At 36.5% G+C, this 27,658-nt stretch overlaps 1 protein-coding gene across 4 annotated transcripts; it reads right to left on the bottom strand.

The window, feature by feature from the left end:
- Positions 1 to 94: 94 nt before the first annotated feature.
- LOC101899208 (tubulin polyglutamylase TTLL5) lies at positions 95 to 26,166 on the bottom strand. 4 transcript variants are annotated; one of them, XM_005191162.4, is made up of 2 exons: positions 26,054 to 26,166; positions 95 to 3,757 (listed from the first exon to the last, which is right to left on the bottom strand). In XM_005191162.4, the coding sequence occupies exon 2, from the start codon at positions 3,470 to 3,472 to the stop codon at positions 623 to 625; it is 2,850 nt and encodes a 949-aa protein (XP_005191219.1). In that variant the 5' UTR covers positions 3,473 to 3,757; positions 26,054 to 26,166; the 3' UTR covers positions 95 to 622. The 4 variants fall into 4 exon arrangements, with proteins under 4 accessions (XP_005191219.1, XP_058986244.1, XP_005191220.1 ...); XM_059130261.1 differs by lacking the exon at positions 26,054 to 26,166 and adding an exon at positions 25,437 to 25,453; XM_005191163.4 differs by lacking the exon at positions 26,054 to 26,166 and adding an exon at positions 10,949 to 11,187.
- Positions 26,167 to 27,658: the final 1,492 nt, after the last annotated feature.

Genomic DNA, 27,658 nt, shown 5'->3' with positions numbered 1-27,658 from the left:
ATTTTCAATATTTTATTAAAAAACGGAAAACACCCATACACCCTTACATACTTACCGTAAATAAACAACAGTGCAAATTGAAAACAACATGTAATTCTTTTAAGCAAAATATTCGCAAAGAGATGAACTTTTATTACGAAGTTTTAAAAAAATAAATATATTTTGTTTCTTCTTTTTCTTAATCTTTGTGTGTTTACAATACAATTAGCTAAAGATATTTTTTGTTGTTGTTAATAATTCAAAAAGGACTAGTGTCATTTAGTATTAATATTTAAGTTTTTAATTTAATTTTATTAATATTATTTTGGGAAATTTCTTTTAAAAATCTTTTACTTACTTTAATTATTTTTTTAAAAAAATATGGAATAGCTAAAATGTGTGCTTAACTTAGAATTTATTTAATTATTAATTTATTTATTAAGATAAGATTCATTGTAGGCATTTAATTCATCACTTACGAGCGAGCGGCCTCAAAGCATTATCGATTTCCCGTGTATCACATGACACCTGAAGGTTTGTGTGTGTGTTTGTGTTTAAATTTTAGTAAAGCTTTTTTCATGACCAGTGAATTAGCTCACGAATTTGGTTTGAGTTTTGGAGGGGTGAGAAGTAAGAAGGGATATTATTTTCTGATTTGTTCCTTTCTACTACTGCTGTTTGTGGTGGCTGTCCCATCCTTATCGCCGGTGGCAGATGGCCGATAATATGTGTCGGTTTTATTGAAATCACGTGCCCCAGAACCACACAAAACCATAGCGGGCAAAGCTTTAAGGAAACCATGTAGACCCGAGGGTATAGGCGGAGTGGGTGGAACAGACAGACCACATCTGTTGTATAGATATGGCATAGTACCCGTAATATTAGTGTGTAGCCCCAAAACTGCTTCGAGATCTGCTTCCTGGGCTTGCGATAGGAATTCGAGAAAGAGACTGGTTGGAATCATTGCAATGTGATCGAAGGAGTCTACATAGGCTTCAGTGTCTCGGTTGTATTGTTCTAGGAAATCGCCAAGCAATTTGGCCACCATGGCAGAACGAGCTTTACTCACAGCTCCGAAATTTTGAGGATTTCTAAAATATACTGGTGCTTTCACTGCACCTCCAACGCGGTTAAGAAATTTTAAGATTATCTTTTCATGACTATCTTTGGGTTCCAGTACCAAGCGACGCAAAATCGCCTCTAGGTATGTGCTAAAACTTTGACGTGCTTGCAGCTGAGTAAGCTCTGAACCGTTCTGTATCAATTTTAGGACTTGCTTACGCAGCCGCTTGCCCTCCTCTTCGCACTTGGGTTCAATGCGTTTTGTATCAAAATATATGGGAGAGGCTGTTTCCAAAGCCCGTTCATATTGTCCCATACGTTCTTCAAATGAATTCCCCTCCTTCATATCCCCACTCTGCTTGCCACCATACAGTTGCTGGTACAAAAGTTGATTGTAATTGTGTTGTGACATTGTCGATTGAAAGGTTTGGCCTTGCAGTACAGGCGTTGACATTGGTATGCCCGTAGTGGAATCCAGGAAATTTCCATATCTGGACATACTATCTTCTGTGGGAAAAATGCGTACAAATCCTCCACGTCGGGCATTTTGGAAACGTGCATTACGAAGAATGCGCTGTTCTTCCAGGGTTAAATTCTTACAAGCGGATGTGCTGACCGAAGAACGCTTGTTATTCATACTTCCCCCAGCACCTGCAGCAGTGGGCTCAGCAGAACTGGTACGCCTATTATGGGAAACACTTCGAAAACGTGTCCATCGGCTGTCGTAATGAGCCCTCATAGCCGGACTATAAGCTGGAATTCCGACACACGTCAAGAGGTCAGTTATGAGACATGATTTGACCTTAGCATCCAGGGGACTATCAACACCCATGGACGGCGACAAGTTCACCTCCAGCAACCATGGTTTTAGCGTATCATCAATCAGTATATCAAAACCGTAAAGCTCGAAACAATTGTTCCCATTCGGCACAAACATACGACATGCCGATATAATGGATTGGGCACATGAGAATATCGACTTGATAATCAAGTCTTCTATGTTGGCCATTAACATATGAGTATCACAACCTTGAGATTTCAAATGCCTCAATAGGGCCGACAATGTCCACTTATGGCCCACGTCTTCTTCGTGAGCATCACTGGACTTGATATAGTCGGTGTGGTATTTATTAATACTGTAATTGCAGAGGTGCATGCATGGATTCCATAGATTGTCAGCGTCCAGATCATACTTGACAGTGGCCAATCTCACCAATCCTTCTTCGTACAGGTATATAATGAGTGGATCGAATGATGTGACCAGCACATATACACGCAAATCACATTTATGGCCATCAATGCACAACGGATCAGCAACATATTTAGATACCAAAACTTGTTCATCCTGCGGTATTTGGTCGGGTGAGTTGACTATAAAAATGCCGCGTCCACGACTGGAGGCTGCTGGCTTTACTATCCACGGACCTCGACACTTGTTATGTGCCGTCACCAGATCCTTATATTCCAAAGGCAATAGGAATGATTGTGGTACTATATCGAAGTGCTTCATACCTCTCAAGTGCTGCATACGTTCGATGTTCTTGTAGAGACGATCTTTGCGTGTCAGCTCGTACGATCGCGGAAAATGGTTGACCCGTTGATATGGGGATAGATTTCTTAGCATATCAGGTTTCATGTGTATTCCAGTCCATAGAATGCTAAAGGACTCGTCGTCCTCAGCTTCGGTAAGGCCATGTCTAGCGAATATTTTACGCAGTAACTTTGTTTCGGTTTGGAGAAATTTATAGGTCAACTTAAGATTTGTGGCAGGCATGTCCAGGGCGGCAGGAGTGTGATCCACATCACCATCGTTATCGTGCTCATGTTCTTGCTCGTTGTCGTTGTCAAGCTCATTTTCCGATGACTGTGTGGCATTGTTGCGCGGCCTATTTTCAAAGGATCGCTTGCTGGACGATAATTCCTTTTCATTGTCTTCCGAATCGTTGCCATCACTGGATATGGAGTTGTCGCTGGATGACATAGAATCCCATAATTTCTTATCTAAGTGCTTTGGTATGGATACAACACATCGTTTCTGTTTGCCAATCGGAGAGCCACGAATACTTGTGCCAATTCTTCGTTGTTGTAATTCGTTAGCATCGTTACCTTCTACCTTGCCACTGTTCGAGCTGAGACTAGAAGTAGATTTACTCTTGGAATTTTCCTTCCGCAATTTTGTGACATTCTTGTCCGACGTGGTCTCCACATCTTCGTCGTCTTGCTTAACACAAGCTCCACTGGAGCTAGAACGACTTACATGTTGCTGCAGCTGCTGTGGCCTTGAATTTAAAACCGTTGTTCGAAACACCAGTACGGCGTCTCTGGAACCCAGTCCGCCACTTGTAATCCATTCATCATCAGCTGGCTTTTCGTAGCGTCTATTGCCGGCTGTAGTTCCATTGTTGTTGGGACGGGCATCAGTTGTGGGCATAATGAATTCTCCAGTGCTCTTGAGGCTAGCAGCTCACTGGTACATTGCTCGGACAAACAAACAACTGGACGTATTGCGTAATTTCCAACACTCCCGTTAACTCTTTACCGACCGAAACTTCCGTTTAATAATTTCTACTAATGATTCATCCAATGATTCCACCAAGTCGATGACAACATATATTCCTCTGTCGCCTAGTCGCCTTGACATGTTCTGCAATAGCCTTAGGGGTGTGAGTATGAAATTGTCTTCATTGCCCTGTCGCCTTCGTGTTCGTTGTCTCTTCTGAAATTAATTTGATCACAGAAAATGAATTTTGATTGTAGTTCGCTTTAAAAAAATAAATCGTTTAAAAAATCGCGATTTTATGATGGCCAGATTTGTTTAATAATTTCGAGTAAAAAAAACATTAAAATTTCGAATCAATTTCTTGTCGGAAGTAAAAAAAAACACAGCGCACAGCTCAAAGGGAATAGAAAATAAATAAAAAAATCACAAACAATTTTGAGGGTTGCTCTGTGATGGTTGCGGAACAGTTGTGGTGTTGTTTCCGAAGCTAATATAATATTCCTACTGATTGCCGCCTGTCGCCTGAGTACAATGGCTAGAAGAACTTCGTGTCCTTAAAATAGCAGGTTCACATTTCTCGCGTGCGCACATCTCTCCATGCACATACTCTTGGTTTGGCTATGTTTAGCTCTTATACTCGAAACGAGACGAACCAAGTGTAAAGAGTGTGCAACTTCCGAAGTTTGAGTGGAAATTGTGTTGTGATTGGAGACACCATGTGTCAGTTGCATTGTTTACATTTATTGTATTATTGTGGTGGTGGTTGGTTCATAGATAAGGGAAGGTGGGGTCTACAGGCAAGAGTGCAGAACGGCGGATATAGATGTCAATGTTATTTTCCATAACACATAGTGTCTGTTATACGTTTTTCTCCTCCTGTCCCCGTCTCTTATTGAGCGAACATTAATAGTGAATGTGTAAACAAATCGATTAAGGTTGGGTGGCTGTAGCTGCTGTCCATCATTCAATGAGTCTGACTGTCTGTCTGTTTGATGGTGATAGTGTGTGTGTGTGTGTGCAAAGATTGTTGGGATTTTTGCTTCTTAGTCACGTCCAATTGGGGAAAATCTATCAGATGCTGTTAATACTTGTATGTTTATCGGAAATACCACAGACCTTTCTAATGGCTATGGTAAAGAAAACAAAAAGTGACCAGAATCTGCGGACTACATGCAAATTGGAAAGCATTTCAATGAAGTCTTATTGTTTTTGAATACTTAAATGCCTATGCACAGGGCTATAAAATGATGCGGTAGTCAAATTGTAAAAAATGGGTTGGTTAAATTGTTATACTACTAGTTATGGTATTCATACTTTTACCATGAGTAAGCCATTTTTAGGTAAAAAAAAGTAAAAAAACATTAATTTCGGCCGGGCCGAACTTTTAATTCCCTCCACCTTTGGGTATAGAAAACATTTTTATTATATAAATGTGACTAGGAATATCAAAATACCGAATATCGATGGGTATATGGAAAACGTGGACATAATTATTATATATTCTGCCACCGGAGCTATAACCCATTGCGAACTACAAATACCAATTTTCAGACAAATCCGTGGAAAAATGTGGCGAAAATCTTTAAAATTCCGAATATCGTTATCGATATCGTCTGAGGTATCGTTATGTGGTGGCTATATCAATACATGGGCAGATATATCATTTACAACACAAATTGTTCTGCCATATTTTGAAGCTCTACGTCAAATAATGTGTGCTGTATCGTGATTTTAATTTTATGCCGATTATGAATATATATACTTTATGGGGTCTACGTGGAATATTTAGGAATGAAAGGTCCTTTTCAATGTGGAGGGTATAAAAATATGCCACATTGAAATCACGACTGAGTTCGCTGATATTCTCTAAGAAGGGAGTTGAATTAGATAAATGTCACTATGTCTCTGGTCCTATCTACTTAAACCACTATACTATTCTTTCAGGCAAATTTTACATCAGTGACGTGTAACTTGTTACAAATTTCTATTAATTTGTAAGTTCGAATTTATATTTGACAAGTTTTAATTCTTTGTTTGTAGAAGACAGGGTCTAGGTGAATGCAAAAGGACAAATTGTTCGTATTGGTAATTTCTTTTGAGTTTTTTGTGTCATGCGCAAAGTCCACCTTTTTAGTACTAAAAATGCACAATTTGTTGAAACATTTTTATAATCAAAACTTCATACATCGTACTAAATTTTTCGACTTTCAAGGTGTTATATATTCATGTTTTCCAATTTTTTTTTTTGGAAAGAATAACCGGAAAATGTTTATTTTAGGATTCCTCTATTTAGTATTAAATTTAGTACTATTTAATACTTTTTTTTCTATTATAGTACACATTTCCAAAACCACCAACATATTTCACATATCCAAAACCACCAGATACCAACAGAGATACCTATATCACATTTTCGTCATTCCAGCCCTATCCCTTCATCAAATAGAAATATGGGACGCATTTCTAAACCACCGCCAACTTTCAAACACAGATAGTAAAAGTTATCTAATTTAGTTCTAAATTATTTCAGAATTTTATCTGCAAGATCAAATTTAGTACCATTCAGTACTTTTCGTACAATTATAATATACACTTCCAAACCACCTACATATATCAAGGCTACACATGAACACCGAACCTCATATAACTGCAAGCACTATCTGTTCACCTAATAACAAATTGTACGAAATATAGTACTATTTAGTACTTTTCGTTCTCTTGTTGAACACATTTTCGAAACCACCTTTTTTATCTCAAGCCTACCACCAACAGGGCCATCAATAAAAAATGTCCCCCAATACGTCCATCCTTAACCAAACTGTTCCAAATTTAGTACCATTCGCACATTCAGTACACATATCCAAAACCACCTTGATATATCAAACTTACTTCCAACAATGGTACAATAAAAAGGTAAGGTAGAGCTAACAGCTGATTACAATTTTTTTAAGTGCGCCCGACTTCTGCCAATTTTGTATATGTATTTATTGTTTTGAAATATGAAGAAAAAAATATTTTCACAACCAATGATTGGAAGACACATGAATTGCGGCTCGCACATTAAAGCTATTAGCCAGTATAGCCATGAAATTGAATGATTGAACAATTAGGATCATGTTTTTGAGAGAAAAATCCAGACATTGCATTCATTTTTCGTTATTTAACTCATTTTAAAAATGAGGAAAAATATGAAACAAATGAAATCAATAATTTTGAATGAGTCCGACAGGAAGTGGGCATAGTCTCAGGGCTCTATTTTTGTAGCTTTACGAAGCTGTTCTACCTCCTTATTGTACCATGCTTCCAACCTTAATTCGCATACCAAAGTTTTTGGCCCAATCCGTTCACATAATACTAAATGGAACTATTTGGTACCATTTTAGAACTTTTCGTAATCTTAAAGTTCGAATTTCCAAAAACACTTTGGCACATCTATCCTGTGAATCTTGTTTCAAATTTCAGATTCTACGTCAAGAAGACCGTGCAAAATATCAAGATTCTAGCTTCAGCCGTATCGTCTGGACATTGATTCTCGATCAGTCAGTCAGTTATCTCAATACTCTTTTATATACCTATTCAGATATACAGCGTGAGATGAAAAAACTGCAACCAACTTCAGAATGCTGTCATTTCAAAGCCACTCGTCCGACAGCTGTTAAAATTATTCCAGTGACAGCTCATTATATTGCTTACAAGCGTAAGCATTTTAGTGAGAATTTTCCAAAAAAAAAAGTTATTCGTGATGGAATTCAAGCGTGATAGTGTCATTTTTTCATATTTGGCTGGAAAACCACAAGTGGCTATCGTTAGAGCACTCCAGCATTTGAATGTGAATAAATCTTTTGTGTCTCGTACCATCACTCGTTACCGCGTTACTGGTAGCGTAGCCCGACGTCAAGGAAGTGGGCGGAAGAAAACAGCAACATCAGCAGAAATGGTTCGAAAAGTAAAGAAGCGACTTGATCGAAACCCGCGTTGCAGTGGCCAAAAAAACGGCTCGTAAGCTGAACATATCGCAATATTTCATTCGGCAAATATTGAAAAATGAGCTCGAGGTAAAGCCATTGAAATTCCAAAAAGAGCAAGAACTTACACTGCAACAGAAATAAATTAAAATAGAGGAAAGAGGTAAAGAGTTGCTTCGCTTGACCGAAAGTGGTGAACTGCCGAATTTGGTTTGATGAGAAAACATTCATTGTCCAGCAGTTTGTAAACAAACAAAATTATCGTATTTGCTTGCCAAAAGGTCAGCTGAAAATGTGCACCTTCGGTTGGCCACCAGAACTCAAGCGGATCTTGATGGTGTGGGCCGCCATAACAGCCGATGGTCGCTCTCCGCTCGTATTAATCGACCGTGGCATCAGAATAAATGACGAATATTATCGCGAAAATATTCTGGAGGGTATATTAAAGCCTTGGGCACGCAAACATTTTGGCCGCAGACCTTGGACATTCCAACATGACTCAGCACGGCCACCGCACAATGACCACCAAATTTCCGGATACCAATCTGTTGGACTATTGTTTCTGGAGTATTTTGGAAAGCAAGGTTGGCACTAAAAAATACCAAAGTGTCGATCACCTCAAGCAAGCGCTTCGCCGGGAATGGGCCAAAATACCGCAGAGCAACATTCGGGCAGCGTGTGACGGTTTCATTGGCCGTTTGAAGCCCATAATTCGTGCCAAAGTTGACCAATTCCCATCTAAACTTATTCTAAAATTTGATGCTATTTCCGACATTTTTGCTTTCATTCAATAAAATTAAAAAAATGTAAAAATTTTGGCGTTTGACTATGTTGCAGTTTTTTTTATCTCACCCTGTATAATTAAATGACAAAAAAAATATCATGAAAATGGAAAATTGCCTTGTAAGATTACAAAAGAACGATAAATTTTGCCGCAAGTAAGCCCGGCAAAATAAATGAGCTATGGTTTAAATTTGGAATCACATTTTGTTCTATTAATTCGTTGGGAAGTCTAAAATATCTAAAGCTCGTCAACATTAAAGACTTGATAGCTGTTTTCACTTTGGAAAAATAAGGCAAGAGCCAAAAACGAATAGGGCTTGCGTCGATGCTCGAAAAGAACATGAAACGAGACAAGTCAAATGTTTATAAAGCCTATATTCTTTTAATCGGACTAAATCGGTTATGACGCAAAACGATTTAGCTCAAATTTTGAACCATCATTTTTTTATAAAACCAGTAAGGAAAGCTCAAAAGTCGGGCGGGGCCGACTTTATGATACCTTACACCACTATGCATAATTAGGAGAGCTCTCGTAAAAAGGTTTATACAGGGCATTTCAGAGCTGTATGAGATATTTGGTACAAAATCAAAATCTAATTCTATCGTGCATTTTACGAACTATAGCTATCTCTGAACCGGGTTTCTCCAAATTTGACGTATTAGCTTCTAGACTGAATTCGGTCTTATGTACGAAAATTCATGCCATTTGGGCTGATATTGGCCATTTGATGCACAATTAACATGAAATCCGATGAAGATATATATGGGAGGCATATCCAAATCGGAACAGATTTTAATAAAATTAAAATCAACTATTTTTGGGCTTTATCTGATATCTGGTACCAAATATCATTACTGTGGAGTGCATATTACGAATGTGAGGGACTTAAAGACCAAATCGGATGAAAGATATATATGGGAGCTATTGCTATATCTGAACCGATTTTTACTAAAATTGGTGTACTTGCTTCTAAGCTGGTTTCTGTCGGATTTGCCAAAATTGATGCTATTACGGCCATTTGGTGGTCAATCACCAGAAATCGGATGAAGATATATATGGGAGCTATATCCAAATCTGGACCGATTTCGATAAAATTTAAAACAGCTATTCCTGTGCTCCATCTAATACCTGGTACCAAATATCACGGTTGTGGAGTGCATAGTAGGGATGTGAGGGACTTAAAGATCAAATCGGATGCAAGATATATATGGGAGCTATAGCTATATCTGAACCGATTTTCACTAAATTTGATATACTTGCTTCTAGGCTGAATTTGGTTCGATGTACTAAAATTCAGTCCATTTGAACTTATATCGGCCATTTGGTGCACAACTAACCCGAAATCGGATGAAGATATATATGGGAGCTATATCCAAATCTGAACCGATTTCGATAAAATTACAAACAGCTATTTCTTGGCTGTATCTTATATCTGGTACCAAATATCATTCTTGTGGAGTGCATATTACGAATGTGAGAGGCTTAAACACCAAATCGGATAAAACATATATATGGGAGCTATAGCTGTTTCTGAACCTATTTTCTCCAAATTTGTTGTATTTGCTTTAAGGCTAATCTCGGTCACATGTGCCAAAATTCGGGCCATTTGGGCTAATATTGGCCATTTGGTGGCCAATTAACCCGAAATCGGATGAAGATATATATGGAAGCTATATCCAAATCTGACCCGATTTCGATAAAATTTAAAACAGCTATTTCTGTGCTCCATCTAATACCTGGTACCAAATATCACGGTTGTGGAGTGCATAGTAGGAATGTGAGGGACTTAAAGATCAAATCGGATGAAAGATATATATGGGAGCTATAGCTATATCTGAACCGATTTTCTCCAAATTTAATATACTTGCTTTTAGGCCGAACTCGGTTGGGTGTGCCAAAATTCAGGTCATTTGAACTGATAGTGGACATTTGGTGCACATTTAACCCGAAATCGGATGAAGATATATATGGGAGCTATATCTAAATTTGATCCGATTCTCACCAATTTCAATAGGGTTCGTCCTTGGGCCAAAAAAATATTGTTTGGAAAATTTCATCGCAATCGGATAATAAATGCGACCTGCATTTTGTTCACAAGAATACATGGACAGACGGACGGACGGACGGACAGACGGACTGACATGCATAAATCGACTCAGAAAGTGATTCTATGAAGGTTCTCAAAAGTAACTATGGGTCTATCTCGTTTCCTTCTCCATGTTACAAACAAATGCACAAAGACATAATACCCTTACCACTATGTGGTGTAGGGTATAAAAAGTTAAAGCAGAAATAGCTTGTAGATGAGACCGATATATCCTCCATTTCTTACCACATTCCCAAACTATCAAAATTATATAGTATAATATTGTGTGGTATCGAATCTAAAGCAGAATATCAATATCCCAACAAACGAAGGATTTCGTGGATTTGGTTTAATTTTTTACGAAAAATAAAAAGGTCTAAATTTTTGTTATTTTGGTTTGATTCCAAATGACATTAAAAACTTTTTTGGTTTTTTGAATTATTCATTTCTTTGAAAATGATATAAACTTGAAACATATCTGTCATGTCTTTATAAAACCCCGATACTTTTAGTCCATCGCACATTCACACGACCGATGAGTAACACTTTTCATTTAATTTATTCAAATTTACCGCAAATACTTGTGCAGATTTTTTTTCAAACGCAAAGAAAATAAAACAAACTTTCAGAAATAACACATAACGCGTCCCGTTTTCGATGACTGTTGTAGCGGTAATGCAGACCGGAATGCGCGTTCGAAATCAATTAAAAATAAAACAACAATTGGCCAGTGTTTTTGGAATACCTTTCACGCGAATGAGAGACAAAGTAAAAATAAAACTGAAACTGAATAACGTCGCTACCGAATGAAGAACTAAATGAATAGACGAACAAACGAACGGTTGGAACGATCTGCTGGATGTACGAACATTAACGCAACGACAAACAAAAAAGCTATGCAAATAATAAATTCTTTTATTGACAAAACCATGAAAAAAATTATTTGCATATAATAAAAATTTCGGTGTACTCATTTGTGAACACCCTTTTTTATTGGACATATTTTCATATTATGTTGGTTTAAAAAACAAATTGTCTTTGTTTGCTTTTGTGGGAAGATACAGTGGGGCAATGTAGAAACAGGAAATATTTTTGTAGGAGTAATGTGTTTGAAGAAATTAACATGCCTGGTCTATGGGCATGCCATTAGTGGTTGACTTTGTTAATACTTACTCTTGTGGTCATTAGACAATATATGTGTACGACAAATTTGTAGAAATTATTACAACATATGTTGCTCCATAACCCAAAGGTCCAGTAAATGAGAGCGAGTGAAGAGAGACATTTTGAAAGATGAGTTACTGAGAAAATAGGAAATTGTCCTTAGTAATAATTATCCAGCATCATTAGAAATCAGCTGTTTAGTGACCGATTTAAAATGTTAAAATATTTTAGGCAATATTTTAAATATTTCTTATATAAAATGCATTGGACTGGAAGCCATTCGTTTACCTAGAAGTCCTTTAAGTGAGAGCGAAAAAAGAGAGACATTTTGACATCCGAGTTTGCAAATTTTTACTGGGATAATTTACTCAGTAAGAATTTTTCTTGTAACATAAACTGTTCAATAATCAGTTGTTCTGTAAACAAATTTAACGAATTTTATTTTTTGATCAAAAAAGGTATTACGTTTATTAACAAAAATGGTTAAGGAAAGCGTAAGTAAAGATCAAAAATAAATAATTTAATAGCGGCTGATGAGGTTTTTTGTTTACTTAGGTTCAAATACAGCTAAATAATAGATATTTGTTGCAGACGGTATCATATTTATAATTATACCCTCCACCTTGAAAAGACGGGTACAGGGTGAGATTAAAAAACTGAAACCAACTTCAGACTGCTGTCATTTCTAAGCCACTCGTCCGACAGCTGTTAAAATTATCCCAGTGACAGCTCATTATATTGTTTACAAGCCTACAAAAGCATTTTGGTGAGAATTTTCCAGAACAAAAGTTATTCGTGGTGGAATTCAAGCGTGATAGTGTGATTTCTTTATATGTATTTGGCTGGAAAACAACAAGTGGCTATCGTTAGAGCACTCTAGCATTTAAATGTGAATAAATCTTTTGTGTCTCGTACCATCACTCGTTAGCGCGTTACTGGTAGCGTAGCCCGACGTCAAGGAAGTGGACGGAAGAAAACAGCAAGATCAGCAGAATTGGTTCGAAAAGTAAAGAAACGACGTGATCGAAACACGCGTCTCAGTGGCCGAAAAATGACTCGTCAGCTGAATATATCACAATTCTCCAATCGGGTTAAGGCCAATGAAATTCTAAAAAGTGCAAGATCTTACACCGCAAGAGAAAGAAAATAGACTCAAAAGAGCTAAAGAGTTGCTTCGATTGACCGAAAGTGGTGAACTGCCGAATTTGGTTTGATGAGAAAACATTCGTTGTCCCGCAGTTTGTAAAGAAACAAAATGGTCGTGTTTACTTGCCAAAGAGGTCAGCTGAAAATGTGCACCTTCGATTGGTCACCATAACTCAAGCACCGGCCATAGTGATGGTGTGGGCTGCCATAACAGCCTATGGTCGCTCTCCGCTCGTATTAATCGAACGTGACATCAGAATAAATGCCGAATATTATCGCGAAAATGTTCAGGAGAGGGTGTATTAAAGCCGTGGGTAAGCAAACATTTTGGCCACAGACCTTGGACATTCCAACAGGACTCAGCACCATCGCACTCAGCACGCGCTACCCAAGAATGATTACGTTATGAGGTTCATCGCTTCATTTCCAGCCCACAATGCCCAACTAATTCTCCGGAGGTATTTTGGTAAGCAAGGTTGGCACTAAAAAATACCAAAGTGTCGATCAAGTACGCTTCGCCGGGAATGGGCCAAAATACCGCAGAGCGACATTCGCGCAGCGTTTGACGGTTTCATTGGCCGTTTGAAGTCCATAATTCGTGCCAAAGATGACCAATTCGAACAAATCTAAACTTATTCTAAAACTTGATGCTATTTCCGACATTTTTTGCTTTCATTCAATAAAATTAAAAAAAAAATATGTAAAAATTATGGCGTTTGACTTTGTTGCAGTTTTTTTATCTCACCATGTAAATGATGGTTTTTGGGAAAGGCAAGACGTAAGTGTAATTCTTATTCTCTTCTGAATGTTAGACACTTATAGAGATTGCTTTTCACCAAAATCGTCGTAACAAAGAGCTGAGAAAGCCAATTGATCATTCCCTTCTTCGGTATGGAATCATAATATTGGTAACGATTAGCAAATATTCCAAAACTGTTAGTTTCGTTTTGAAAAACATTGCTCTCTGTAAAAGAGAGTAATATGAATTTAAGGCAATTAAAGAGAGTAATATTAAATTGAGCCGTTCGAAAGAAAGGGGGAAACAAACAAATATAATCATTAACATTTAATAGTCGGCTCAATAAGGTTGTATAGTCGTTGTACATTTTATGAACTCAGAAATAAGCAATAAGTTTTTAGAGTAAAGTTTAATATTTTTTTGAGTTACTCTTCAGACCCACTGTACTTAATTAACTATTTCTTTTAGACATATTACGGGGAGTCTTAAGTTCCGGTCGTGCGTGTCAAGTAGGCATGTTGGCAGGTACATGTCCATAGGTAGGTAGGGGTGGCTTATCTGAAGTCAAGTTATTTTCTACAAATATGCATTTACATATGCACACACATGCACACATACACACGTTGTTTATCCATTCGACCGCTTAGCAATTTCCGCAAAAACTTGTTATCCCTTCAATCCGTTCGTTTTGACATATGAACATGTCAATATGTGTACGTCTTAATGTAAATATATGTCGTTCGTGTGTATATATGTATATGTATATGAATATTATTCATATTTTGTATTAACAACAACAGTTCTGTTTATTATTATTCTACTTACTACACATATTAAATCGATTTGGATTGTTTTTTGCTGTTGCTAAGTTTGTCTTTGGGGTTTTTTGAATCGAAAGGGGTCTCGCCTGTCTGTCTCTCTGTTTGTCCGTCCATCCGTCCGTCCGCCGCTTCATATGTGACGTGTGCTGTTATGGCATTTCAAAAAGAAATTTGATATGAAAATTGTCTATGGATGGTTGACTTTAATGGAAATTGCTTATAAATTAATTTTAACTGCGACATAAAAATAATGAATAACGATACTAGCAAAGCAGTTAATGAATTGTTCCGACAATTTGCTTCCGAACGCGACCATAGATTTGTTATTTGTTGTTGTGTGCAAAGTAACTAAATATTCATATTAAGGGATATATATATACATGTTTGTGGTCATCAAGCGGTTTGACCAATGTTCATGCCATTGAAATATGAATTCATATTATTTTTTTTTTCATAATAGGGATGTCATTGTAAAATTGAAAATGTTGAAATTATTTTTGTAGGTTTATGAAAAATCAATAATTAGTGGGACTCAACAGCTGTGTTCCAGTAAGGCCAGTTTCTCTATTACAGAAGACGGTACCCATTGCAAACTCTAAATTCGGTCAACGTAAAAATTCCGAATATTGGGAAGAACCGATTTATGGGACCTATACAAAGACGTGAGTGTGTACAGGGTGAGATGAAAAAACTGCAACCAACTTCAGACTGTTGTCATTTTTAAGCCAGTCGTTCGACAGCTGTTAAAATTATTCCAGTGACAGCTCATTATATTGTTTACAAGCGTACAAAGGCATTTTGGTGAGAATTTTCCAGAAAAAAAGTTATTCGTGATGGAATTCAAGCGTGATAGTGTGATTTCTTTATATGTATTTGGCTGGAAAACCACAAGTGGCTACCGTTAGAGCACTCCAGTATTTAAATGTGAATAAATCGTTTGTGTCTCGTACCATCGCTCTCTCTCTCTCCTCCTCTCTCTCTCATATAAAGTGAACGAAGTAACCAATATAGTTCAAATCTGGTACGTCGTAATGTTTACATTATATTTATTTAGGTCCGATACGAAATGGACAATATTAGTCACTTCCTTCGGAACCTACTACACAGAGGATCAACAATTTAAATAATCATATCAGAAATCCAAATATATTTGACATCAAAGTCAAAATCCATAGTTTGTAAATTTTTTATAAATGTCGGAAATAGCATCAAATTTTAGAATAAGTTTAAATTGGTTTGAATTGGTCACCTTTGGCACAAATTATGACCTTCAAACGGCCAATAAAACCGTCACACGCTGCCCGAATGTTGCACTGCGGTATTTTGGCCCATTCCCGGCGAAGCGGTTGCTTGAGGTGATCGACACTTTGGTATATTTTAGTGCCAAACATGCTTTCCAAAATCCTACAGACACAATAGTCCAAATGATTGGTATCCGGAGATTTTGGTGGCTATTGTGCGCTGGAAATTATCGAGGAACATAATTTTGAAACCATTCTTGGGTGCGATGGTGCTAATGTCCAAGGTCTGCGGCCACAATGTTTGCGTGCCCAAGGCTTTAATACACCCTCCAGAATATTTTCTCGATAATATTCGGCATTTATTCTGATGACCATCGGCTGTTATGGCGACGCACACCATCGCCATGGCCGGCGCTTGAGTTCTGGTGGCCAACCAAGGTGCACATTTTCAGCTGACCTCTTTGGCAAGTAAACTCGATCATTTTGTTTGTTTACAAGCTGCTGGACAACGAATGTTTTCTCATCGGAGAAAACCAAATTCGGCAGTTCACCACTTTCAGCCAAGCGAAGCAACTCTTTAGCTTTTATGAGTCTATTTTAATTCTGTTGCGGTGTAAGTTCTTCCACTTTTTGGAATTTCAATGGCTTTACCCCGAGCTAATTTTTGATATTTGCCGAATGGAATATCGCGCTATGCTCAGCTCACGAGCCATTTTTCGGCAACTGCGACGCGGGTTTCGATCAAGTCGCTTTTTTTACTTTTCGAACCATTTTTGTTGATGTTGCTGTTTTCTTCTGGCCACTACCTTGACGTCGGGCTACGCTACCAGTATCACGGTAACGAGCGATGGTACGAGACAAAAAAGATTTTTTCGCATTTTAATGCTGGATTAGCGATAGCCACTTGTGGGTTTTCAGCCAAATATAAAGAAATCACACAATAACGCTTGAATTCCATTGCGGAAATCTACTCCTAGATCCCTTGAATTAATAACCCTATAAATTTTACTCTGACTTTTTTAAACGGGTTTTTTGTATTTTGTCTCACATAGAACTAGAATTTCTCTCCTGCATGGCATCCCTATCTGCAAAAAAAAAAGAAAATTATAATCTTCCAACACCGTGACCTGCCGGTGTGACGTTCATGTCATCAAAAGGTTGCCCCTGCTCCTTGATTGCTGGTTAAAATGTTAGGTGTGACCTAGGTCAATTGTATTCGAAATAAACTTGAAACTAATGTGGTTTGTTAACGCAATGACCTAGAATGGCACTCTCTCTCTCTCTCACTCACACACACTCATACACAAGGGAATATTCAAAAGTTTAACTGCAATATTTAATCTGATTAAAATATTAATACCAAAACTGTGAGGTCCTGCGTATGTGTCCTTGTCTCTTAAATATTGAATGAAGGCATAAAGTGCAATTTGTGTTAAAAATAAATACGTACACATGTGTATGTGTATATTATTGTCCGCCACATTGGGGACGATGATGTCACAGTAAGAATTCTTTTCAGTATTATTCGATTGAATGTAGTCTTGCTTCGGAGTGTCGTAATTTTATTTTAAATATGGCCATCAAGCATTTATATTTAATGGTCAACGTACGCTGATTCCTTTTATAGAAGAAGTGTTACTTCATGCATATGGCAAGGGTATGTGTCATCATCGCCATGGCCAGTGGAAAAGTATTTACATAAATATACTCGTACTTACATATACACATGCAGGCATACCAAGCATGGAAAGTTTATTAATATTTTTTTGTAAGTACATTCTTGGGACAAGTTACCGAACCTAAATGGAGGGTTCATCCACTCTTGGGGTAATTTAAAATGTTTAAATAAGGTTAGAAAAAATGACACAGTATTCAAATTATTTTTAATCGGGACTACCGCTATACGATTTTCTTCTTTTCAGGGGATAAACAGATATTGAAAACTTTAAGCTGATCCAGACACTCGTTAGGGTAACTGACGAAAAAAAAATGTTTTACGCGCAAAGAGGCCAAGTTAAAGCCAAATTGGAAAATATGCTCAAGACCTTTGCAAATAACTAAAATCAAGGGGTACCTTCATAAAAGGGATGTTCCAAAAGTTTATTTTTAATAATTTTCTAATTCTAATGTTTTAATAATTTTCTCTCTTTCTATAAATTTTGTAAAAAGCGATTCTAAATAATATGAACTCAAAATGCAAAAATCTGCGGAAAATTTAATTGAAAACATGGCCCAAACGTAAAAAAAAATCCTTGAAATCAGAATTGTCTTTTTACGGGGGCTATGCCAAAAAGTAGGCCCATATGGCCCATTTTCAGTACTAGTGATTCTGGATGTCATTTAAAAGATCTCCATTGAATTTTAAAGCCATCACTTGCGATTTGCCAAATTGGCTTTTGCACTGTATTTTCGATCTGTGGTAATTTGAAAGTGGCGCCCAAACAATATAGTGCCTTCTTCGCCTATGTGTTTTTTTATTGAGGAGTTTGTTTTGAAGTGTTTTACACACCAAACTCTAAAATAGTAATTTGTGGGTAAAGGGATTTTTTGTCTTTCAACACCGGAAAGAACAGTGACTTGACGTTTGTTTCAAAGGAGTAGCAATTTTTTAACCTTTTTTTAATAGAACGTGAGGTGAGATGAAAAAACTGTAACCAACTTCAGACTGCTGGCATTTCCAAGCCACTCGCCCGACAGCTGTTAAAATTATTCCAGTGACAGCTAATTATATTGTTTACAAGTGTATAAAACATTTTGGTGAGAATTTTCCAGAAAAAAGGTTATTCGTGATGGAATTCAAGCGTGATAGTGTGATTTCTTTATATTTGGCTGGAAAACCACAAGTGGCTATCGTTGGATCACTCCAGCATTTAAATGTGAATAAATCTTTTGTGTCTCGTACCATCGCTTGTTACCGTGATACTGGTAGCGTAGCCCGACATCAAGGAAGTGGACGGAAGAAAACAGCAACATCAGCAGTAATAGTTCGAAAAGTAAGGAAGCGACTTGATCGAAACCCTCGTCGCAGTGACCGAAAAATGGTTCGTGAGCCGAACATATCGCAATCTTCCATTCGGCAAATATTAAAAAATGAGCTCGGGGTAAAGCCATTGAAATTCCAAAAAGTGCTAAAACTTACACCGCAACCGAAAGAAAATAAACTCAAAAGAGCTAAAGAGTTGCTTCGCTTGGCCGAAAGTGGTGAACTGCCGAATTTGGGTTTCTCCGGTGAGAAAACATTCGTTGTCCAGCAGTTTGCAAACAAACAAAATGATCGTGTTTACTTGCCAGAGAGGTCAGCTGAAAATATGCTCCTATGGTTGGCCACCAGAACTCAAGCGCCGGCTATGGTGATGGCTAGGGCCGCCATAACAGCCGATGGTCGCTCTCCGCTCGTATTAATCGATCGTGGCATTAGAAAAAATGCCGAATATTATTGCGAAAATATTCTGGAGGCCGTATTAAAGCCTTGGACACGCAAACATTTTGGCCACGGACCTTTGACATTCAGACAGGACTCAGCACCATCGCACTCAGCACGCGCCACACACGAATGGTTACAAAATGAGGTTCCTCGCTTCATTTCCAGCGCACAATGGTAACCAAAATCTCCGGATACCAATCCGCTGCACTATTGTGTTTGGAGTAGTTTGGAAAGCAAGGTTGCCGCTAAAATATACCAAGCGCTTCGCCGGGAATGGGCCAAAATACCAGAGAGCAACATTCAGCAGCGTGTGACGGTTTCATTGACCGTTTAAAGGCCATAATTCGTGCCAAAGGTGACCAATTCGAACAAATCTAAACTTATTCAAAAATTTGATGCTATTTTCGACATTGTTTGCTTTCATTCAATAAAATTTAACAAGTAAGCAAAGGCTACAATCGAGCGGGGCCCACCGTTGAATACCCTACAACACTTTAATAAACGATACAGTTTATATAGGCGAGATACTCGAAAGAATTCCACCAGATTTTGTGACAAATAATAAAAGAAAACCATCTGGTTTCGTTCTCTAATTTTCGAATAATAACAACTTAAACTAATTTGCTAATTTCCAATTTATTGGTAGATGTTGCACGTAAACGGTCTTCCTAGATTCTACGGTCTTCCTATTTCCAAAAGACCTATAATCTCTCAGAAGTGGCAAAAGATTAACATTTATTATTAGTTTTTGACTAAAACGCATCTATATGAGTTACAGACATTTGACTATATTCTTCAACGAAATCAGCGTTAACGAAATAGTCAGAAGTGTGTCTTTCCTGTATTTGTGAATTCTCCAAAAAGTCACTGGAATGGATATTTTCGTATTTTGTCTACAAAAGTTGGCAACCCCTAAATATATGACGATCATCTCCAAAAAAAGTAGGCTTCTATTCTGACCCTCATCGGATCCCCATGCAAAATTTCGTTAGGATCGGGCCATAAATGCGATCTGTATATGATGTCCTAACTACTTAGTTTTGTTAGCTGTAGAAATATTACCAAATGTTTAATTCAAAATGAAAATATGCCAAAAATATGACAAAATTGAAAAAATATGAGAAAATTTTACAAAATCAATATTTTCATCTTTAGAGAGATATTTTTATGCGATTTTTTAGGCGTTTTTTCTTTCCTGCCAAGAGGCCATTCTGAATTAATGAGAACTGTCGAAATCAGTTCAGCCGTTCTCGACATATAAGAGATCTTTCAAGCATATCTTCTTTGATAGACATATATATCGCACATATTTTGCTATATATCCGATTTGATGGATGTTAACATCAATGTAAAGATCAGAAGTAACCTTGTCATGGCTTTGAGATTTCGCCGGGATTTAAACTATTCGCGGTTTAATGAAAAATTTTGAATTTTTTCAACAAAAAAGATATGGTCTATTTGGCTATGGCTAAATATTATCCGATGACCACCCAAATTGGTAGGCTTCTTCCCCGCCCTAAACTCTAGCTACATGCGAAATTCGATTGGTCTATAATTGCGACCTGTATAGCTACTGCAAAATCCGAAATTTTTTCAGTATTTGGTCCATTTCAACCCCTAAACATTTGGCGATCATCTCCAAAAGAAATAGGGTTCTATTCTGACCCTAGCCCCACCTCCATTCTAAATTTCGTGAAGATCGAGCCATAATTGCTACCTCTAGAGTGATTACAAATTAACATGGACAGACGGACAGACGGACGGACGGACATACATAGCTAGATCGACTCAGCTCGGCGGAAGATTCATATATACTTTCCTATGTGGGAAATCAATATTTCGTGGTGTTACATAATTTTTGGCCCAATCAAACTTATAATACCCCCAACACAAAGTGTTGTAGGGTATAAAAAGCAATGTAATAATTATGGCGTTTGGCTTTCTTGCATTTTTTATACCACCCTGTGGAAATATAAAAATTCGAACTACAATTCGAGAACAAAATTTTACAAACTGAAAATGGATATAAATGAAGTGTTTTATATTATAAATGGAATTCTCGAATTACAACTATAATATTTCGAATTTCGCCTAAAAAAGTGTAAAAATATGGCTCATTAAAATAGTTTCTGCTTAAAATTTAAGCTCGTACAAAAATTGTTTCCAGATAAAATAAAGTCATTATTAAATAAAATAAATGTCCTAAGCCATCAATAAATGACTTAAGTCATCAATACAAATCAATGCATCTGCAGGTCACCAATAATTCTTTATGAATCGTCCCGTCATCTAAATAATATTTAATTATATAATTTATTACTTTGATGTGTGCTTTTATATTTTCCCCTATGATAGCAATATTTGCCATCGGCGTAGTCTAACTTTAAACCATTTTGAAATAAATTTTGTTAGTATGTACTCGAACACACACACACATCTAAATTGTTTGAAAGCTTTGGATTTCATTTTGAAGGTCGTGAAAATTGATTTGCTGAAAAATCACAACATCGCCGTTTAACCTTCATTTCGCGCACAGCAGAAGCAACGAGACCAACAGAGCATATTGTGCTCTATTATGAATGGTGCAGTAAATCTATAGCGAATTGATTTTCTTTATTCGCTATAATGCCCATAATAGGAAAAAACCGGCCTTCATCGAAAAAAAATCGAAATAAGCACGACAAACATAACATAATGTGGAGTTGGTAGGCTCAATAGATTGTTGGTCTATTGTACATGTTGTTTTCCATGAGTATGTCTGTCTGTTGGATTGAACGTTATGGTGTAAATACTCCATTAGTGGCCAACTTTAAATCTATGTACACACATGTACCCAAAGTAAATAAGTTTGAAGTACTTTACGCCTTACTTGTGATATAATCAGATCGAAAGCAATGCTAAGTATATATGTATGTATATATGTACATATGTTCCAAAAATCGCTTGCTCGCTTTATCAACGAAGAAAAAAATGAAAGTTATAATTGACATTTTGAGTCATTGCACAGCGACGTAAGAGTACAAATAGGTATTAGCGTATATTATGTTTATTAGGGTGGTCTAACTTATATTTACATAATTTTCAAACACTATTGATAAGGAAGAGCTTGGGAAAAGAAGATAAATTCCACCGAAATAAGAAAAATTCAATCTTATATGGAATTTAAGACCTAAAGCTCTGCTGTGGGTCAAATTTGACTTTTTGCACGAGGGTCAGTCTTATGCGTAGGCGTGGGATAAGGCTGCTGAGTTTTTCGAAATTCTCAATAAGAGGATACGAAAATTGCTAAAAACTTAATACATTCTATTTGACAAACAAATTGAGCTAGAGTTCTGAAATTTAAAATGACAGTCACTGATTAAGTACAGGATAGACGAACCAAAGGAAATTCGAACTAAAAGGTTTCAAAAAGTTCTAAAAAGGTACTTAACTTTCAAAAGGATACGGATAAAGCTAAAAGTTTCAAAATTGGTATGAGAATCAAGGATGAAAAGTAAGTTTAGTTTTGGAAATGTTTACTAAGTGTGCGAACTGCACTGAATAGTACTAAATTTGAAATAGTTTTGTTTAGGCTGAACGGATGAAGGAGAAACTTTAAAATTTTGTATCAGGGTCCCTGTGGGTAGTAGGTTTGGGATAAAGTTGAGGTTTTGTAAATGCGTACTACAAGTGCAAGAAAAGTACTAAATAGTAGTATTTTTGGTACAATTTGCTATTTAATGAACATCAAGTGCTTGAAATCTCAAATTTAGCATCAGGGTCGCTTTTCATGTGTACCCTGGACATGTGATGGTGGTCTCGGAAATGTTTACTATAACTGTACGAAAAGTTCTAAATCGTACTATTTTGATTTGGATATGCGTACTTTAATTGTACGAAAAGTACTACATTTAGTATTAGGGCAACGAATAGAGCTGAAATTTAATATTAAGGTCACTGTTGGTAACAGAGGTTGTGATACGGATATAGTTTTGGATATGCGTACTACAATTGTACTAAATGGTACTAAATTTGGTAATGGGGGAAATAAAGAGCTGAAAATATGAAACGTGATATTAAGGTCACTGTTGGTATCTGAGGTTGGAAATTGAGTTGTTTTGAAAATGCGTGCTTTACTTGTACTAAATTTGGGTGAAGGGATAGATCTGAAAATTTGATATTGAGGTCCCTGTTGGTACCTGGAATTCAGACATGGAGGTAGTTTTGGAAAATTTTTACTATAATTGTACGAAAGTCCTTAATGCTATTTAATTTGGCATTGAGTGAAGGAATAGAGCTGAAACTACAGTAAGGGTCTGTGGTTACAATATGGAGTTCGAAAAGTACTAATTGGTATTAAATTTGGTATTGGGTGAAGCGATAGGGCTGGGATCCGCAAATTTGACGTTAAGGTCTATGTATTTGAGACTTGGAGGTGCTTTTGGAAATGCATACTTTAATTGTACGAAAAGTACTAAGTTTAGTATTAAGTGAGGGAATAGAGCTGAAATTTGATATTAAGGTCATTGTGGGTGCCAGAGGTTGAGATATGAAGATTGTTTTGGTATTGGGTGTAGGGATAGAACTGAAATCCTCATATTTGATATTGAGGTCTCTGTTGCTACCTGGAGGTAGTTTTGGAAAATGTGTAATATAATTGTACGAAAAGTACTAAATACTATTTAATTTAACCTAGATTGCAGGAATAATGTCTGTAGTTACGATATGAAGGTGGTTATGGAAATGTATACAATAATTGTTCAAAAAGTACTAAATGGTACAAAATTTAGTATTGGATGAAGGGATAGGGTGGAATCCTCAAATTTGATATTGAGGCTCTGTTGGTATCTGGAATTGATATATGGATATTGTTTTGGATATGCGTACTATAATTGTACTAAATGGTACTATGGATTTGGTAATGGGGGAAATTAAAGAGCTGACATCCTGAAATTTTAAAATAAGGTTACTATTGATATCTGAGGTTGACATATGGAAATAGTTCTTAAAAGGCATACTATTATTCTTCGAAACTTACTAAATGCTACTTAATTTGGTATTGGGTGAATAGACCGAGCTGGAATACTGATATTTTATACTGAGTTCTCAGTTGGTATCTGCAATTGAAATTTGGAGGTGGGTTGAAAATGCGTACTGCAGTTGTTTGAAAAGTACTAATTGAACCAAATTTGTTATTGGGTGAAGGGATATAACTAACACCGCGGAATTTAATATTACGATAACTGTTGGCGTTAATATTGGCATATGGAACGGTTTTGCAAATGAGTACGTAAATTATACGAAAAGTACAAAATGTTACTAAATTTGATATTGAACTGACATCCCGAAGCACCGTTTTATATTGCAGAAATACGTTACCTAACTTCAAAATGAAAAATTGTGTAAAAGGCAAACATTTTCCTATTATTCTTTCCGAAAAAGAAAAAAAATAATAATATATAAAATCTTGAAAGTCTGAACATTTAGTGCGATGTATGAAGTTTTAATGTAATAATTTTGTCAAACTGGATCAAGTTGAGTATATGGACTACGCTAGGATCGTTTTAACATGTTTATAAGTGGTAGATATTGTTAACCTGATTACAGCAAAATAATATTTTCGTGTGGAAAATACACGGTTACGAAGTTATTGACTCGAAAATTTGGATACAAATCCGGTTTTTATCCGGTTCTACAAAACCGATATGAACAAATTATCATTTGAAGGTTTATACAGGCAATTATGTAGGCTAAAATGTAGTATGCAGATCTTAATAACCCATAATGGATCCATTTTAGGTAAATACCTATCCAACAAGTGGCGATGTATTGTTTGAACCGGTTCCGGAGTAATATACTAACGTTTATATTTTTGTATCGGAACTTTTTGAAAACCAATTAAAAGTAAAAAATGGACCCAATATGGGATATTAAGATCTGCATACTAAGTTTTAGCCTACACACTTGCCTGTCCAAAATGCTGTCATATGTGTTGATATTTCTTGTAGCTCCAAAAATATTAGTGATAAAAATCATAAAATTGAGATTTTCTCCTATAATATGTATCTAACCTTTATAGCTTTCGAAGATATTGACTTGAAAATCGAAGACCGGCTACTTACAAGTTATAAAGTTTAGAAAACAAAAAAATACATATCGGTTTTGTAGAACCGAATAATGTCGGATTTTGTATCCGAACATTGCCGTAATCAGGTTAGATAACATTTTAGGTAAATCCGAGCATAGCCCCTAAACTCAACTTAAGCCGTCGAACAGAACAACACGAACTGTTTTAAGTTGGACTTTTTGTTGACAAAATAGGGGGCACTTGCTAGTTTAATGTAAAACTGGATTTTGAACCAACCATGCACATTTTAAGACAATGCCTTGCGCTCCACCCTAATGCACCTGCAAGACACATGTTTGGTATCTTTTGTACACCAAAGTAAATTATTATCTTCAAGCTCATGTCGCATAAGACATTAACCTGTTTTCGTTTTGTCAAAACTAATAACACACTATTTGCGGAATGATGGAATGACGTACTCATAGTTCTGACCATTAGTGTGTGGCACTGTTTACGGATTTTGGAGAACCACCGCGGCTATTCTCACACCATGTCACTCTTTGATTTCAATGAAAAGCACTCAAAAAACGAATGGGGAGTTGATATTTCTGTTCTCTTCTTGTCTCATTCGTCGTCTTCGTTGTTGTCTTCTGCCTTCCATGGTTCACAGTTCTGCAGTATTTTGTCTGCATGTTCAAGAAGTGTCAATGCTTGCTTGGCTGCTGACTTCTGCTTATCAATCCACGCTTTCACAGTAAACAAAAACAAATTCACCGGAGAGGAGACACATCAACAATTGACACTTCACAATGGAATGGCTTAGTCACTGTTCATAACTCCAGTACACTGTTTGTTCTTTTCCTTTTGGTATTTTTTTTTATTTTAAGTACTTTTGTTTGTATGTTTGTTTGTGCGGCATTTTTGTTTGACGTTTCGTTTTGTAATTTAGGTTTTTGAATTGTTTCTCGCCTTTCTTTTTATTTTTAGAATAAAACTTTAAACCTGGACCATCACTAAGTCGTGTATTGAATATTAACAGAATTAAAGACAATAACAAAATAAAAGAAAGAAAATTTTACTGCAAATAACAACGTACCGACCAAAAACCGCTGACGTTCAACGTTCGACTAGAAATGGGGGTTGCTCTTGTACTGACTGCTGCGGTCTCTGGTCATTGGGTGTTTTGTATTTAGTTCGGTTTGTTTGGATTACACCAGAGGAAGGAGGGCAGGAGGAAAACATAAAACAGAGAGCCAGAAATACAGACGGTCGTTATGTGTCGGCTGATTTTGCTTCCATGTGCTTGGTATCCATAAAATACAAAAACAATGCACTCAAGAGAGCGCAGAGTAAACAATCTCTCTTTTTGGGGGACTCAGAGTTGGGATTTATGAATCATTGAGAAGAATATTTACTCAATATTCTTTGGGTTTTTGTATGGGACTAGCTTTGTTCTGTTAATATTTACTCTTCATACAAATTCAAAACAAGACAAGGATTTATATAAAATTTAAACAAGTAAAATTAGTTGGGATTGGGTCATAGATGCACAAAATATAACATAATAATATGGGGGCTATACCAAATAGAATATTCTTTGAGATGAATTGTGGATTGAAGTTTTGCTATGGGAAAACAGCCATTCACACATTTCAAATTGATACATTCATATGAGAAACCTCTCATTCTGCCAGCCAGAATTTACATTTTTTGCTTTATTTCTATTTGTTCAGAGTAGCTGGTAGTAAAAGAACAGTAATGAAATAATGACACATAATTTGTCTCAATAAAAGTGCGTAAATAATCTAGTGTTCTTTATGTTGTAATGTGCAATAATAAAACCAGTAAAGAAAGTCCTAAAGTCGGGCGGGGCCGATTTTATGATACCCTACACCACTTTGCTAATTTAGTTGAGCTCCACTTAATAATTAAAAGTTTTTATGGGAGAATTCAATCATACACGCTATGATTATAATTATAATTTAAAATTCAAAGGACTAAATATGCCGAAGCATTTGTATCTTTTAAATTCGGACTTGTATTGCCCATTTGGTGCGAAATTAATTTGAAATCGGATAAAAATATATATGGGAGCTATATCCAAATCGGAACCGATATCGATAAAATTTGGCAAAGATATTTCTGAGCTGTATTTGATATATTTCCCTGAATATTGTTGTTACGGAGTGCATATTACGGCTGTGGGTAACAAATACAATAAATCGGATGAACAATATGTATGGGAGCTATAACTATATCTGAACCGATCTTCACCAAATTTGGCATACTACCTTCTAGACTAAATTCGGTCGTATGTGCCAAATTCCATCCCATTTGGACAAATATTAGACGTTTGGTGCACAATAAATGGCAAATCGGACGAAGTTATATATGGGAGCTATATCCAAATCTGAACCGATCTCCATAAAATTTAGCAAAAGTATTTCTGAGCTGCATTTGATATATTTCCCCAAATATTGTTGTTACAGAGTGCATATTAGGGCTGCGGAGGATAAAAATAACAAATCGGATGAACAATATATATGGGAGCTAAAGCTATATCTGAACCGACTTCGATAAAATTTGGCATACTTATTTTCAGGCAAAATTCCATACTATTCGGGCTGATATTACACGTTTGGTGCACAATAAAAGGCAAATCAGACGAAGATATATGTGGAAGCTATATCTAAATTTTTAC

This window comes from Musca domestica, unplaced genomic scaffold (assembly GCF_030504385.1).
Source record: "Musca domestica strain aabys unplaced genomic scaffold, Musca_domestica.polishedcontigs.V.1.1 7, whole genome shotgun sequence".
Lineage (NCBI taxonomy): Eukaryota > Metazoa > Arthropoda > Insecta > Diptera > Muscidae > Musca > Musca domestica.
This window is presented reverse-complemented; position numbering and strand designations above follow the sequence as displayed.